Raw genomic sequence first — 17,886 nt, forward strand, 5'->3', positions numbered from 1 at the left:
TAATTAAGACTCAACATATTTACATCATCTTTGTGAACAAAATAATTAAAACTACAGCACATTTTTTTATATTTGTAATCACAGCTGTATGAAATATAATAGAATTCACTCAACCCACCTGGTGGCAATAAGCCTTGATGCTGCTGCCATTTCAGTGACTGACCAAGCAAAGCGAGCAGACGTGACGAAGGCACGACAGACACCTCGCCTGACAGGGCTTGTGCTATTGCCGCACGACGCTTCTCCTTGCTGCTGCCATCAGGATACGCCTCCCTCGGATCAAAATATGACCTTGCTAACAAATTTTCTGAAAATAATGAAAACATATATAAATTATATATTCAGGCAGCTTAGGAACAAGAAAAACAATGAACAGGTTAAATTCAATGTATTTCATTAAAATATTTGAAAAAAAATAACAACTGAATAGTACAATGAAGTCAAAACATTTGGCAAAAAGTACTAAAAGGAATAAATTTTATCAATTGTTTGATGTAATTAATGAATAGATACAAAGATTAACAGATACATTTTCAGACCACAGATGATGATGATGATGATGATGTCCCATACTCTGAGGAGAGTAGGGAACAATGTGGGAGACCACAGAAATACAATGTTAAGGTAAGAGAATAAAGGGAAACTGTGCACATGGATATGGTATAATTTATACACAATGAAGCAAAGGAAATAAATGTTGACTAGAATTCAATCGCAATCGAGATCTTGAGTGTAGATGTTAGGACGTTGAATGTAAAAGTTAGGAATGAAACGAGTATATGTTTTATGGAATGATGTTTCCAGTCCTCGATTTGGGGTGTGATAGAACTGCAAGGTGGTATTTCAACAGCTAGTTTTAAGTATCTAGTGAGAGAACAAGAGGATGGCACATTCTCTAGCAATGTTTTTGCCCTAACTACTCATGATCTAAACATCTTGTTTAGGTGCTGGTCAACAGCATGTAAGAATTTTACAAAATGCATTACACTGTGCTGTCTGTGATAATGATATTTATTCTGCTAGCAGTTTCAGTCTTAAACCATCTTCAATTGCAGAAAACTTATCGCATGCTATGCATGTTATCCTTTTGTGAGTGAGCCTTCATATTATATTCTTGCTACGATTTTCCATTTATATTGGCAATTATCATTTTCAGAATTAACACATGCCAAACCATGTGTGACACGTGAAATCTGTGATAAGTTTTCTGCTGTTGAAGATGATTTAAGAATGAAACCGACACCAGAATAAATATCATTATCACAGACAGCACAGTGTAATGCATTTTGTAAAACATTCACTATCTACACTAGCAATAATAAAACGGGTATCAAGAATGTATAGCAATACAGCAATTTAAGCCAAATTTCATGTCTCTTCCTAACCACAATGTTTACCATATAGAGGAGGTGCTTAAAACTAGCTGCTGAAATACCACCTTGCAGTTCTGTCATACCCCAAATTACGGGCTGGCAACATCATTCCATAGAACATATAGCCATTTCCTTCCTAACTTTTACAACATACTTTTGCATTCCGCCTTGGATTTTCCACTGTTTGATTTAACCACAATAAGTACCTGCACAGTCAACATATCTGAATAACTAGTGGTTAGCGTATTGTGTAGTTACTGTATAACTGTTCCTAGTTTTTCTCACACTGATTAAATGAAAGCTGCACTGCCCAAACATGAGCAGTATAGTGAAAGCAACGTAAACTGGAATGATTTTAAGTTTAATTTTACACACAGAAATTTCTAGTCTGAATGTTCGAGGTAGATGTGTTACAGAGAGAACATTGATGGCCAACACTTGTGTATTTCTGATGCTTTCCTGTTCTTGGTTTGCAGTAATAAGTTTTGGCCAAAACAATTGTTGCGGCCACACTTAGTAAGCGTTGCTTCACACAGTAAAGAATGGCAAAACAGAGGCAGCTGGCGATCATGGCATTGCGAAGTAGGCGTGGCGCAGATAGCCTTGCTGACAGTTGCAGTCTACCAACCGGCTGACGCAAGGACGCACGCAGACCGAGTGCCGAGCGAAGCCTGGAGAGTGCTGAGTAAGGGAAGTGAGGCCAGCACGCTAAGTTACGCTGCAATATACTGCGGGAGCAATAACAGGAAGCTGCCACCGAGGGTAAAAAACGTCCTCCTGCCGGATATAAATAGTGGAGCACAGGCAGCAACGGACAGAAGCCATTAGGAAGCAGTTCGGATCTGAGGACGGACGTGGTCCGTGTCCAGATGTTCAATCTTCATAGATGATGATTCCGGAAGTCTGTTCCAGCTCGCAGGAGTCATCCGTTTGCCGCCAGACATCTACTTCAGCTCTGGGGGTCGGCCCGAGTCTGGTCGGCACCATGGCTGACTAACTACAGCGAGAACTTCCAGCACGACCGGCCGCAGCGCGATCTTGGGCACAGGCGCCGCCGGGGACTGATGCCCGGACTCCACAGCAACCCAGCCCCACGGCGCGTGGTCCGTCCATGACGGGCGCTTGTGGACATCGCGACTGACGGCTTCCCAGCCGCCGGTGCAGCAGGCCGCGGCAGCTGACCTTACTGTGACGCGGCTCCGTGGGGGTGCCATACTGGGCTGCCGAGCGGTGACGAGTTCATCTCAACCACAGGGCATCCTGACTTCAGCGGAGCACTGGTAGCGCGATGCGCGCATTGTCAGAAAATCTACTCAGCAGCACCCGGGCGGAAGGATCCGCAGGGCTGGGCAGCGCCGATGAGTGAGAAATTGTAAAGAAAGCTCAATAAATAACTGTAAAACTCCACACCATCTCAGTCTCTGGCGCAGCCACTGTGCCTGCTGCTAACAAGTACTGCAGAAGTCGTAACAAGTAGCAAAAACGGCCCTAACAAGTACTGCAGGTGGCCATCTGACATAACAGGTGGTGTCAGGCGCATCCACGCCATGACTTTGACTAGCACCGTGTGGAGCAACCGAGAAACACCGAATGGGGTTAGTCCAGCAACTGCCTTCTCTCTATGTTTTCTGCGTAGCTAGACATGTCGAGGGTAACCTTAAGGGATGTGAGAGTGTCATTTGAAAGGCCTAGCAGCCCTGTAGACTTATTGCAGTTTCATGGGAATGTTAGTCACGTTAACTTAGTACCATCTAAATGTGTAGTGTGTGGATTAACAGGTCACGTCGCTCCTTGCAATAAATTTATACCAAGCACTTGTGATGTGTGTGGCTTCTATGGTCATGTAATGGGGTAATGTGGTAAGTCTGGACGGCTTGCCATTAGACGTGCTAGGAATTAACTTGCTTGTGGGTAATACAATTTTGTATTTGTGAGGTGAGGTATACCACACGGAAAATGCCAGACACACGTGCAACCGGGACAAGTGACGTCGTAGTTGCATTGACAGAGCAAGTTAAGAAACTGATCATAGAAAATAAGTTGCAAAAGCAGCACATGCAGAAGTTGGAGCAACAATTGTTGCAAAATACTCAATTAGGCTCGGGAAGTGATAGTGTAGAATGCAAGAGTACTGTCTTTTCCGGTGTGGCAGATTGTTCAGCGGCTAATTTGATACCTTCCTTCTCGGGTAAAACATCAGAGGATGGGAATGTTTTCATTGGTGACGTACGTAGTACGGCTACACTGTGTGGCTGGTCGGATGAAATGTTTTTGCAAATGGCGAGGTTACAGTTAGTAGGTGACACAAAAACTTATGTGGCATACCACGAAGGGTTAAAGGATGCTACTACGTTCACAGAGTTGGCTGAGGAATTATTGCAAAGATTTAGGAAACAAAACAGTGCCAGATTTTTTAGAGAAAAATTGGGGAGAATGATGCAAAAAACGGGTGAAACGGTAGAAGAATTTTCAGACGCAATTAGGAGAATGAATGCGCACATGTACGAGTTAACGCAAGATGCAAGTGCAAATGAAGTTCTATTGAAAGAAGCAGATAATAGAGCTTTAGACGCATTTTTGCAAGGGGTCTCGCCGGATTTTTTACGCCGAATATGGATGGAAAATCCAAGTGATTTAGCAGCAGCATTGCGCGTAGCTACACATTTGCAGAAAGTGGATAGCTCCACTAGACGTCACAATGACAAGAAAATTTTTTCATCTTCCCAAGAGTGTTACCGTTGTGGGAAGCAAGGTCATTTTAAGGGACAATGTCGGAACCGCAATGTTTCAATTGTCAGAAAATAGGGCATAAGGCACGGCAGTGTAAAGCCAAGAAACGGGTTAATGATACAGCAGGTAAAAAACTGTTAAACAAAGAAGGGAGTGTTCCTGTCGTCGGGAGGCATTCCCAGTAAAAAGAGGTACTCAGAGAGTGCACGAAGAGGAGGATCGTATTTTGATGGTTTGGATAAAAGATAAGTGGCGAAGAGTTTTAGTGGATACTGGAGCGCATGTATCAGTTGTCAGAGTGGACCTCGTGGGCAAGAAAGGATTGGAAGCTCCGAGACGCAGATTGCGCGCAGTAGGTGATAAAAAATTAGATGCACTAGGGACAGCACAGCTCAAGTTTAAGATACAGAATGTGTGGTTCCAGGAGCAAATGGAGGTGTTGTCAACTGTGGGACAGGGATTTTCAGTGATACTTGGGTTGGACTTTCTGATTAAACATCACGTCAAAATTGACCATTCGCAACATACGCTGGAACTCAATGGGAACTTGTTCTCAATGGGTACAGCCGTTGCAAATGTTTCAGAGTCGCAAGGTACACCAATAGCTAAGGTGATACCAACTAAACTGCGTACAAGTGCATTAAAGGTGATTTCGTGTGACAAAGTACAAACAGGTACAGGGAAGTTGATCTGGGTACTGGTGGATGTCAATGTGCCACAGCAGGGGTTATTCTTGGTAGAGCCACTACCGAGTAATGAGGATTTAGACGAAAAGCAGACGAAAAGCATTGCTTTATTCGTAGGAGTGCATCACGGGTAACGGACATAAACAAGCAGTTTATGGTTCCGGTGAGTTTAGATAACTTCGGGCGCGTTGAAGTCGATCTACCGAAGGGATTAGTAATAGCCACAGTAGAGTTAATGGATGAAGAGGACATCGATAGTTCGGGGCTAGACTATGATGTAAAGCAAACCATCAGCACGTCTGCACTTCGCGACAAGGTAAATCATTTGAGAGGAAATGATCGTTCGGGTATAGAAGCATTATTACTAAAGTATAAAGCACTGTTTGAAGCACAGGGTACGTTACCTGCTAGACCGATAACACAGCATCGTAAGCCGACAGGGAATCACGCTCCAGTGTATCAAAAGCCATACAGACTACCGAAACAACTACAACCAGTAGTAGAGCATTAATAGAGCAACAACTGGAAGATGGGATAATCCAGCACAGTAATAGTCCTTAGTCTAGTAGCGTGGTCCTAGTTCCGAAGAAGACACCGGATGGGTCGAAAAAATTTTGCTTTTGTTGCGATTACAGACATCTGAATGAACGGACAGTGGCGGACGTATATCCGATTCCAAATATCACAGAAACATTAGACAACCTAGGGCAGTGTAAATTTTTCTCCACTATGGATTTGCGAAGCGGTTATCACCAGATTGAAGTATGTCCAGAGGACAGGCCAAAAACAGCATTTACGACACATTGTGGTCACTTCGAGTGGAAAATAATGCCGTTTGGACTAAAAAAATGCTCCAGCAACATTTCAGAGGTTGTTGGACGGAGTCCTTCACGGGTTGAAACCAAAAAAATGCATGGTGTATCTGGATGACATTATAGTTTTTTCAAGAGATATAGAGCAGCATGTGGAACGGTTAGAGGAGGTGTTTAAAATATTAGAGGCAGCACGGCTAACATTAAGTTTGGACAAATGCCATTTTGCGCAAGCACAAGTAAATTATCTTGGGCATGTTATCAGTCAGGACGGGGTACGAACAGACCCTCGTCTCACTTCTGCAGTACGAGATTTTCCGGTTCCGCAAACGGTTAAACAATTGCAATCGTATACTGGTCATGCGAGCTATTATCGAAAATTCGTACAGGGGTTCGCAGAAATAGCGAGGCCACTTACTAAGTTGCTAAGAAAAGGTGCTACCTTCCAGTGGACGTAAGAGTGCGAGAAAGCATTTCAAGAGTTGAAACGGATACTGACATCAGATCCAGTTTTGTAGTTTCCAGACTTTTCGAAGGAGTTTATACTACAATGTGACGCGCATAGTCACACTCTTGGGATTGTACTTGGGCAAGAAATTGATGGCAAAGAACATCCGATTGCATTTACGTCTCGTCAACTTAACAAGGCGGAAAAAAATTACTCCACGATGGAGAAGGAATTGGTAGCGGTGATATACAGAATTTCGTACTTTCGATGTTATCTGTACGGTACAAGGTTTAAGGTTGTGACAGATCATTCAGCTCTGAAATGGTTATTAGGTCTGAAAGACCCAGCAAGTAGGCTAGTGAGATGGATGCTGAAACTCAGTGAGTTCGATTATGAAGTAATACACAAGCCAGGTGTGAAACTTGCCAATGCTGACGCATTGAGCAGGAAAGTGGCAGTATTACAAGTAACAGGGGTGACTGAAGATGAGTGGAAAAGGGCACAAGCCATGGATAGTGATTGCCAATTGTTCAGCAAGCAACCACAGTACCTAGTACGGGATGGGTTACTTTGCAGGTCGACGAAATGCGGCCCGAGCGTCGTCGTACCACCAGCGTTAAGATCTGAAGTTTTACAACAGGCGCATGACCATTTTCTTTCACGACAAGGCGGGAGAAGAGCTACGGATAGGCGGATAGCGGAGAAGTTTTGATGGAGGACACGACGTCAAGACGTGGACGAGTATGTCAGGAATTGTGTGCCACGCGCCAGCGTGCGGACTTGAACCATCAAAAGATTCAGCTTCAAAGATTACCAGAGGCAGACAGACCTTTCCAACAAATCGTAATTGATGTATTAGGTCCATTAAATAGGAGTACAGTAGGGAATAAGTATGTGTTAACAGTGATTGACCACTTTTCTAGGTATTTAGTCATGGTCACGTTACCAGATCAGAAGGCAAGTACGATGGCACAAGCTTTAGTTAATAATCGGTTACTCAGGTATGGGATACCACACTCCTTAATCTCGGATCAAGGTACTAATTTCAAATCTGATCTGATGAAGCAACTGTGTAAATTACTGAAGGTAAAGAAATTACGGACTAGTCCATTCCATCCGCAAGCAAACGGACGAACGGAGAGAGCGCATCGTACGATCGCTAAGATGTTGAGTCACTATGTAAATAGTCAACACACCGACTGGGATGTGTACTTGCAATTCGTAACCAGTGCATATAACAGTAAGGTACATACATCGACAGGATTGTCGCCATACGAAGTGGTGCATGGGCGGAAGATGCCATCACCTTTTGACATGCTTCGTCCAAGGCTGGGAGTGGAGGGCGAGCAGGTAAGGCAATTTGCGAAAACTATTAAGGAAGCATGGCAGAGAGTTAGACGAGCTAACACGAAAGTGTTGGAACGACAAGAACAGATGAGAGGTACAACGAGGAAGTTGCCACAGTACAGAGTAGGCCAATGGGTGCTACTAGCTAATCTGTATGTTCCAAAAGGGAGAACCAAGAAGTTCACAAACAAGTTCCAGGGACCATACCAGGCAGTGGAAATGACATCACCTGTCAATGTAAAATTACAATTGCCTACCAAGACAACGGCGGTTCACGTTAGTAGAGTTAACCCGTTCCAGGGGGTAGCAGATCCTTGTATATGTACTTCTCCTTCTGGCAGAAAGCGAAAAGAAGTGCCAGAAGCAGACAGTAAACTGGGTATTAAGTATAAGTTGCATTCGAGGCATGTGTAGTTAGCAGTAATTATCATGTGTGTATCATTTTTGTGTATGGACTAGGGTTACTTTATTGGTATTAAGGGGTAGTGATGGGAGTTTTTTCCTTCTCTCTCCATTCTGTAGGTGAAGCAGGATGGGGTGCAAGTGGACAGTATAGGGCGTAGTCCTCTGGCAGTTGACACAAGCTGGCCAGGTACAGGATATGCCATTGCGAAGTGGAATGTTGTTCGAGAAACAACTGGATGTGGTCCTCACGAGTCACGAGTGGACGCTTCGGCTGGTACTCAACATCCTGCAGGTAAGGAATGAGATGCGGCAGCTACAGGAGGTGGTATCGAGTGTGGAAACAGTTGCATCTAAGTACGGAATATTACGAGACGTACAAAGGCTTTGGATAGGTCATGTAAGGAAATAAGGGAACAACTGCGCCAAGTCGTGAGCATGATTCCAGGGAGGAGAAAGAGACTAAAGAGAGGTTGGTTGAATGCAGGTGGGAAGTTGCGGAAAACAATTTTTGGAACAGCAGATAAGAGATGATATCGAGACTTTGAACAATTCTTTAACAGTTATTCGCGACAGGTAGGAAAGCATAGGGAAGTTAGTGGAAATACACACAACAGAGATACGGGGATTAGGTACAGAGTTGTTGACACGCGTGGTGCGTGGGATGGCTACGGGATTACAAGCATATATAGAACAAACACAGAAATTATTGAAACGGGTCTGGAACAGGTACAAATGCGATTGGATATAGTGGAAAGGAAGCTGGAAATGGCTACATTGCTGCAGGAACTGGTTAACAGCATTGGTGATGCACGAGTGAGGATGGATGAATTGCAAGAGGCAGTACATCACGCATTGCGCAGGTGAGTGTGACGTTGATGTCACCAAAAAAATTCAGACGGAGTCTGAAGCAGGCTGAGGGAGAGTTTCCAGAGGGGGTAGAGCACGTAGTGCCGATAATTGAAGTGAGTGTGTCACTTTTTTATCATATGTCTAAGATTAAGGTAACAACGAATCTAGTTAAGATGTATATAGAGATTAGATTTCCAGTAACTAGTGTGGGGAGGAAGTATCACTGTTACACAGTGCATCCTTATCCGGTCAGATGGGAGCGCATGGGGAAGGGCGTACAGTTCAGGACACAAGAGGTTTTATTAATTTCTAAGGAGTGAGATACTCGTGCTACTATGTCGAGTTTAGAGTTGAGTAGATGTCTAACGGAGTCAGTTTCCATTTGTCCATCACGGATTGTTTTCACGGGCAAGGGGTCATGTGAGATCCAGTTATTTAGGGCAGAAGCAGAAGCTTCAGAGTGTCAAAGAATAATAGTGAAGCCTACACCACATTTTCAGCAAGTTGGGAGGCATTGGTTGTATTCTGTATTCGCTACAGAGAGGATATCAGCCAAGTGTTATGACAATGGGAATTGGACAGCAACCACGGAGATGGAATTATGGGACAGTGGTCTGCTAATCAACGGAACAAATTGTGAAATAGTAGGGGATCGTTTCAGCTTACCACCGACAGCCACGGGAGTCACCAAGGTTACAGATACTCATCTGACGTTGTACTGGCCAGATGCGTCATTCAGCAACGCTCCAGGAGAAAATTTGACGTATATTAACAACACCTTGGATGCTACACTATTGCAAACAATAGATAAACTAGTAGATTCGGAGAAAGGTCACATTTCAATGCAGCAATTATTAAGGCTTGTGGAGGAGTACGATACCAGTCGGAAACATAGCATAGTGACCATTGGTATTTCAACCAGTACTATTATCGTGTTGATTGTATTTATTGGTGTGATGCATGTCCTATTAAAATGGAGGATTCACCATGTTAATGCAAGACCGCTCAATGAGATTCCTGTAGAATGGATTACCACTAGGGCATGAGTCAGGTCAACCTGGATGTATATAGGGAAGAAATAGAATATAGGTATATAGGGAAGAAGTAGAATATAGGATAGAACTAGAGTTAACGTATAGGGTAAATTCCGGGACGAATTTAATTTTTAGGAGGAGGCAGTGTTGCGGCCACATGTAGTAAGCGTTGCTTCACGCAGTGGAGAATGGCAAAACAGAGGCAGCCGGCGATCGTGGCATTGCGAAGTAGGCACGGCACAGATAGTCTTGCTGACAGTTGCAGTCTACCAACTGGTTGACACAAGGATGCACGCAGACTGAGCGCTGAGCGAAGCCTGGAGAGTGCTGAGTAAGAGAAGTGAGGCCAGCACACTAAGTTACACTGCAATATACTGCGGGAGTAATAACAAGAAGCTGCCACCGAGGGTAAAACACGTCCTCCTGCCGGATATAAATAGTGGAGCGCAGGCAGCAACGGACAGAAGCCATTAGGAAGCAATTCGGATCTGAGGACGGACGTGGTCCGTGTCCGAATGTTCAATCTTTGTAGGTGACGATTCCGGAAGTCCGTTCCAGCTCGCAGGAGGCATCTGTTCGCCATCAGATGTCTACTGCAGCTCTGGAGATCGGCCCGAGTCAGGTCGGCACCATGGCTGACTGACTACAGTGAGAACTTCCAGCAGGACCGGCCGCAGCACAGTCTTGGGCACAGGTGCCGCCGGGGACTGACGCCCGGACTCCACGGCAACCTGGCCCCATAGCGCGTGGCCCGTCCATGACAGGAGCTCGTGGACATCGCGACTGACGGCTTCCCAGCTGCCGGTGCAGCAGGCGGCGGCAGCTGACCCCATGGCGACGCGGCTCCGTGGGGGTGCCATACTGGGCTGCCGAGCGGTGACGAGTTCGTCTCAACCACAGGGCATCCTGACTTCAGCAGAGCACTGATGGCGTGCGTTGCACGCATTGTCAGAGAATCTACACAGCAGCACCCAGGCGGAAGGATCCGCAGGGCTGGGCAGCGACGACGAGGGAGAAATTGTAAAGAAAGCTCAATAAATAATTGTAAAACTCCACGCTGTCTCAGTCTTTGGCACAGCCACTGTGTCTGCTGCTAACAAGTACTACAGAAGTCGTAACAAGTAGGAAACGGTCATAACAAGTACTGCAGAAGTCATAATAGGTGGCCATCTGACATAGCACAATTAATACAAGCAGCCTGAAAAGAAAGTGAAGAATATGTGGACAATACATATATCCCTTACCATAAAATCCTTTACAAAAAGAAGAAGAAAATCAGAATTTAAAAAAAACAAAGATATATCAACAAAACTAAGAGACAGGTACAGACCTATGAAAATAGCACTGAATGAGTTGTATGAATAAAAAGAAAACCTTCTTCGGAGAAGATTCTCAGACTAAAAGAACATTCTCTGAGGAAGTTCTAAATTTTTTATGAATAAAATATTTGAAGCATATTCCATGATGAGGGAGTTCTTTCTCACTACCTCCCTCCATCTTGAGAAGTGTCTCAGTGTGTGTCGTCTGCCGCATCCAGCACAGAACACACACTTAATCTTACATTTCATTCGCCTCACTCAAAGATGGAAACTATTTAATGTACAAATATGGAACTGGCATAAATGTGTTCTAGAAGAGTCGCACAATGTTTCAATTTTAAGTTTATGTGCGACAACAAATTATTCAGATGAATACAAACTGTTCGCATTTTATGAAGAAGTTATCAAATTTTCGACCTGTGGGAAATTTTTTGCAAACAAAATCTTAGGAATACATCACATTTTTATCTACTCTGAAACTGAGCTCTGTTAAGAGTTTTCTGACATGAAATACTTTTGTAATAATATTATGAAAAGGATAATCGCTACTCTCCATATAGCGGTTACGCTGAGTCGTGGAAGCCACAACAAAAAAAGACTGTTGAAAGTGAGTTTTTGACCAACAAGGCCTTCTTCAAAAATAGACAAAACACACACACACACACACACACACACACACACACAAAGTGCGCACACGTGCGAAACAGAAACTAAGACTTGCTGGCCAAACGCTCACTTTCCGACAGTCATTTTGTTGTGCCTATCTGCGACTCAGCACCTCCGCTATATGGTGAGTATCAATTATCCTTTTCATAATATTGGTACATTCAACTGTCTGATGAGATATGATGCATAATGGCCAGTGACAAGTCCTTAAACCATCACCTGTGTGGTTTCATTATGAGAGTCACTCAATTTGTAATAAACCAGTTATTAATTTTTCAGTTCTGCCTATTTATTTCTAACATAACAGAATATAAGGTTTACGCTGTGAGAAAACAAGATGAAGAACATCTGAAAATTTCAGTGACACAGCTGTCTAGCGTATACCCAAGCCTTTCCCTACACCAAAACCGGGGTCTGCTAAATAGCATAAAAATGCTTCATTTTCCCTCCTTGATTTGACAGGTCACTGCCCACTTCTTTCAAGTTATTCAGGACAGGAGTTCATTGGAAAAAAAAGGTTTTTTTAAACCTGTATAAATTATACAGTTTCTCTCTTCAATATTTCTTCATATTACACATATCTTTGTTTGCCTTCTGTGCAACACAAATTCTGGAATTTAGCCAAAAAACTGGGTAAAACTTAACCTCGAAAAAACTTACTCCGCTCAAAGTATGCTGTAGAGCGCACTTCAGAAAATGGAAAATGTCCTTCACTTGTCAGAAATTTCACTAGTTTTATTCATACTGAATCAGAGGGGGAGTGTTCACTGCAGTTGACAAAATTATTGTCTCCACTGAGGTAAAAGTTGAGTGTGACATTGAAGTTATCTGCTTGCATACGACGTGTGTAGGTGAAACCACGTTAATTGCTGGATGTTTTTACCAGCCACTTGATGCCACTGTGACAGTTCTAGAGTCATTCACAGAAAGTCTATGGTCAGTTGTGCGTAAATACCCACATCACGCAATACTAGTTGGAGACAACTTTAACCTCCCAAGTACAGACTGGGATGTCTATGGATTCATTGCAGGAGATACAGACAAAGTCATGCGAAATACTTTTGAACGTGTTTTCTGAAAACTGTCTTCAGCAGCTAGATTGGCAGCCTATAAGCAATGGAAATATTTTAGACCTTGTAGCTACAAATAGGACAGACCTTATTGACAATTCCAATATAGAATCAGCGATTAGTGATCATGATGTCATCATAGCAAATATGATTACTAAAGTTAATGAATGAGTCAAGAAGACTAGGAGAGTGTTTCTGCTAGATACAGCACGCGAGCAGTTGTCAGCCTCTCATTTAGACAGTGAACTGACATCACTTAGTTCCAATACGATAGATGCAGAGGAATTATGGGAAAAGTTTAAGCAGACTGTAAATCATGGTCTGAAGAGTTATGTACCTAGTCAGTGAATAAGGATGGAAAAGACCCACCAAGGTTTAATAACAAAATTCAGAAGATGCTGAGGAAGCAGAGGCTGTTGCACTCTCAGTTCAATAGAGAATGCATAAATGACTGCAAGTGAAGGTTAATACAGATTCGAACATCTGTGACAAGATTTATGCATGAAGTATACAACTACCACCATCACATCTCAGCAAAAAATCTGAAAGAGAACTCAAGATAGTTCTGGTCCTATGTAAAACTGTGAAACTTCCATCCTCTCCAGGGGACACCACCTCAAAGTAGCACAGTCCGTGCGGGTGGAGAGGCTTGTGTGTTCGCGTGAAGCTGAGGGCTTGCCGGCTGTAGGAACCCATGGTCAGTAAGGTCTTGGCCCATGGGCCAGACTAAGTGCGTCCCACAACGACCTGTCACCCCACATCCATTCCTTGTCCTTTCCCAACTCCTTAATACCCAACCCAAAGTGTGTTGCGATCCATGCTGAGAAGTGCATGGCACATGGGAAGATGTGTTGTGAATGGAGCCTCAGGGATACCAGGCGACCTTCCTGAGTAAGTAGCCTTGCACAGCATGAGGTTTCCGTGGTGTGGACCGATTAGATACACAACTCTTGTGGGACCAAAATGAACATGAAAGAAAACAGAAATACTTCTCAAAACCCGAAAGTCTTGAAAGAGGATTGGAAAGTAATCAACTGGAAGGTTGCTCCAAACAGTCAAATCCTTGTGGTAGAAGGCAATGTGGGAACAGGACCTGAGACTATACTTTGGGTTCTAGCAGGTTGCCGTCAGGGTAATCATCTCATCCGTCTTTCCTTCTCATTCCGTACGGTAAGTCTCCCCTGATCCATAGTTCTGGGTGACTTCCCCGAAATCTACCCCTTTTCTTAGAACTCTCCAGTCCTTTTCCTTCACCCTTCTTCCTTCCCCTTCAACCCTTCTGTCTGAATAAAGAGCCACTGGCTCCGTAAGCTTGCCAATTACAACAGTCTTTTATGTATGTGTTCTGCCGCTGCTTGGTGAGTAGATTTTTTATCTATCCAATTAAATAAGATTACATACCAGGTGTCTCAGGAGAATTTTCTCTAGTGTTCCGGCAGATATTTCCAATTTTGTTTTTTGGATATGTAGTTGGAGTCAGCTCATACAACCAGTGATGATGGAGAGCATCAGATTGTTTCTCATTAGAAACGAAATTATTTTTAAAGAGGTAGGATGTCCCAAATTGGTCTACTGTGATATTCGTTTTAGTGAAACTTATCAACAGAGACAGTGAAACATGAAGAACCTGTCCCATCTCACTCAAGTACAACCCTTCCCAGCATTGTCTGCTGTCATCAACAGCACCACTCAGTCACTGCTAGATTACTGTTTATTCTTCCATTTTTACTGTCCCTGTCACTGCATATGACTAAAATGAATACAGAACAAGACTAATCTGGGACTACTGAATCGAATAGAAATAAACCGATGTTTTCCACTGAGAAGGGGTGTTGCACAAAAGACACTATGAGCAGTAATTGTTTTGAGTCGACTCCAGTCCCACACTGCAAAAATGAAATTGTAGATACCTGCATAAACAATAGAGCGAGCGAGAGAGAGAGAGAGAGAGAGAGAGAGAGAGAGAGTGAGTGACAGTCACTATACACTATCTATTGGTAATGATCACATGTTCGACTCGTGGGAAAGTTTGTCTTCCTGTGATAAGTCTACAATACTAACAGACCCATTCTTATGTAATGTTCACACAATATAACCTCTTAGGGAAATTCCTAAGCATAAACTGACATGCTTCACTTAATTTGTGCCAGTAGTGAAAATGTCTTCAGCTTAGGCTGTGATTTCTGCTGAACCATCTGTATGCTATACAATATATAACATTTTCTAGCAGTGCATATAGCTGAATGTTTGCAGGAACACAACGCAGCACCTGCGAAGGTTGAGATTGACAGAAGGGAGGAGCAAGGGAGGTGGGAGAATGGGGAAGAGGGGGGAGGGGGGGGAGGTCGTGTCACGGGCTGAACACTGAAACACCGAGATCATCACTCCCTCATTCAAGTGATTGTCCATGTGGAGTTTGTGATATCAGCCAGAAATTTGAATGACTTTAGTGATGTAAGTAATTTGTGATGAATTGCAGCTTGCTCACAATGAGTGAAAATAAAAGATAATGACAATGAGTAGGAAAAGCATTAATGTGTGATCACAGTATTGGCAGTATGCTGCTTAATCATTTGCACTCCATAATGCAGAAACAGGGTGTCTCAGTGCACTCTTATTAAAATCTTCACCACCTGGACAGCAAATGTGCCACAGGGGATTGTGCAAGTCTCTTTGTGGAAATAATGAGGCCACTGACAAACAATTACAGTATACATTAAAACAAAAAGTGTGCTTTCACTGAAATATATTTATGTAATCATTGCAATACAAAAGCATTCATTGTATGATATTTATTGAAACCCTTGATTGTTTAAAACGAATCACTGTCATCATCAAAATCATCCTTATATTTGTTTGCACACAGACATTCCTCTAAAAGCTTTACCATCTCTTCCTCAGAAAAGACTGGGCGCAAAGACCTAGCCATTTTACACCTACTAACTTGAACATAATAATTACGAACTTTCTCTCAACACAACTGTTACAGTGTGGCACTGGGTTAACACAGGCTTCCCGTAATAGTAGCACTATGCAGCACTGATGCCTAGTACAGACAGATGTGAGAATGGTGCAATGGAGAGCTATGAAAAATCGTGTTGACTGAGGTTCAACACAGGAGGGGAAAACAAAATTTGCAATGTCAAGTGCGATTCGCTGTTGGGAGTGAAAAGGGTTAACACAGTCATATTGGTTAAATATGTAGGTGAAATGTTGCAAAGATGAGCATGTAAGGTCAATGTACAGAAGGAGAAAGGTTGACTTCAGTTTACTGTGAGAATTACAGGGAAGTTTAGCTCATCTATAAATGAAACAGCATATAGATTACCTGTGTGACCCCTTCCTGAGTACTATTCAAGTGTCAGATAAGCGAGTCAGGGCTCCTACAGAAGCATACAATCATTTTTCCCTTGCTCCATTTTTGAACAGAACAAGAAAGGGAATGGGTGCAAACCAGGATGTGAGGTGAACAAGTTTCTGCAGTTTCTTGGTTCTGCATTCCTTCCATGGAATGGTGAAGGAGGGAAAGTTCTTCGGCTCGTAATGATGTGCAGTGAAGTATTTGATTTTAGAGGTGAAGTCTGAGAAAAGATTTAGTCAAAGAGTAAGATTGCAGCACAGGATAAGGACCAAAAAGTCCTGCAATGGCTCAGTGTCCGACACTTCCCACATACGTACTCACAAAAGAGCAGTGAGTCCCCAAGGGAGTCATCTGCCGAGGAACTATTCAGTCAGAAATCTTAAGGAGAAAAATAAGAAGTGCTATTTCTAAAGCTGACCACCTCTCTCTAGTATCTGTGTGTGGAGGATCTTTTAACAAAACGTACTCCACTGTGGCTCCTAAATACTTGCAACATTTAATACTGTGCAAAGAAGCTACCCTAATCCACTACTTACTTTACTTTATGTGATCAGCCCCAGATGATCATGCACAGTCACAGTTAAAGCTCTCTATCTGCTTCTGTCTTCTGCCATCTGTCCCGAGTTCTCCATGGCTGCCAGTCTACTATATCCTTCCATCTCTTCATAGGTCTACTGCTCTGCCACCTGATAGCATGTAGTCCCTAGCAATTTTGGGCCATCTCCTTTCTGCCATACTTGTTATGTGTTTATTCCACTGGAGTCTTTTGCTTTCCATCACTCCAAAGATAATAGGTTCCTTGTATAGTTAGTTATTCTAGTTCTACATTGTGATGCCTTCTCCGTTCACCGAAAGTTTGTCACAGACAGGTACATATATTTTCTTGAGGACCTTCCTTTCAAATGCCAGCAATAGTTGTGATACACTTCTAGATCATAATTCTGGATTTAGAGAATAATACCATGTGTTTCCTGCCAGCAGTCTTGCCTTAATCTCTGCTTCAGTTAACATTACTTCAATTAAAATCAATCCAATATATTTGAATTCTTTCACAGATTTGTACCTGGTACAGCTCATTGTTGATTTTGGGACTTGCAAGCCTATCTTCATTTGATCATGTACTCTGTCTTTCCAGTGTCAGATTGGAAAGGACAGGTGATAATCCATCTCTTTATCTTAATACTGTGTATGATGCCACTGATTTCAGGGTCGAAATACTTCTTTCCAGTTCTTCTTGTGTGCATGCTATTAGGATAATAAGCTGCATATGGCAGATAGGTTATATTTTAGTTGTTGATTTGAACAACCATAAAAATTACTTTGTTGAACTCTTGCTTTTCAAGTGCCAAATTGGAAAGGACAGGTGATAATCCATCTCCTAATCTTAATACTGTGTATGCTTGGAAACTTTCTGTCATTTCATTGCCAATTTTAACTTTGTATTTTGTGTCATTTAAGCACATCTCTGTAAATCTCACCAATTTATTTAATATGCCAAATTCTGTTATGGTTTTAATCAGATTTGGTCTATGGATACTATTATAAGCCTTCTTGAAGACTTGACATATAATGAAAAGAAATTTAGTTACATATCGAGTGAAGGTATAAAGACTGTAAGATGTGGAAAAATCTAATTTTTTCATCTAACAGCTTTTGAAAAATTGGACGATTAGTATTTCATATTGGCTGGAATGCCATCTCTTCAGCACAGGCAACATAATTAGCCCTGAAGCAGCAAAAGGGTTAATTCACTTTGGAATTACTTCTTGGGCTACTTCTTCAATTA

The 17,886-nt window shown here is 42.7% G+C and overlaps 1 protein-coding gene across 1 annotated transcript in view; it reads right to left on the reverse strand.

Moving 5' to 3' along the window:
• The window catches only part of LOC124802495 (WD40 repeat-containing protein SMU1), a 108,330-nt gene that overhangs the window by 57,351 nt on the left and 33,093 nt on the right, over positions 1 to 17,886 (reverse strand). The window contains exon 5 of the mRNA XM_047263312.1: positions 119 to 307. Within this exon, the coding sequence (XP_047119268.1) occupies positions 119 to 307 (189 nt within the window). The remainder of the gene's footprint in view (positions 1 to 118; positions 308 to 17,886) is intronic.

This window comes from Schistocerca piceifrons, chromosome 6 (assembly GCF_021461385.2).
Source record: "Schistocerca piceifrons isolate TAMUIC-IGC-003096 chromosome 6, iqSchPice1.1, whole genome shotgun sequence".
Classification (NCBI taxonomy): Eukaryota; Metazoa; Arthropoda; class Insecta; order Orthoptera; family Acrididae; genus Schistocerca; species Schistocerca piceifrons.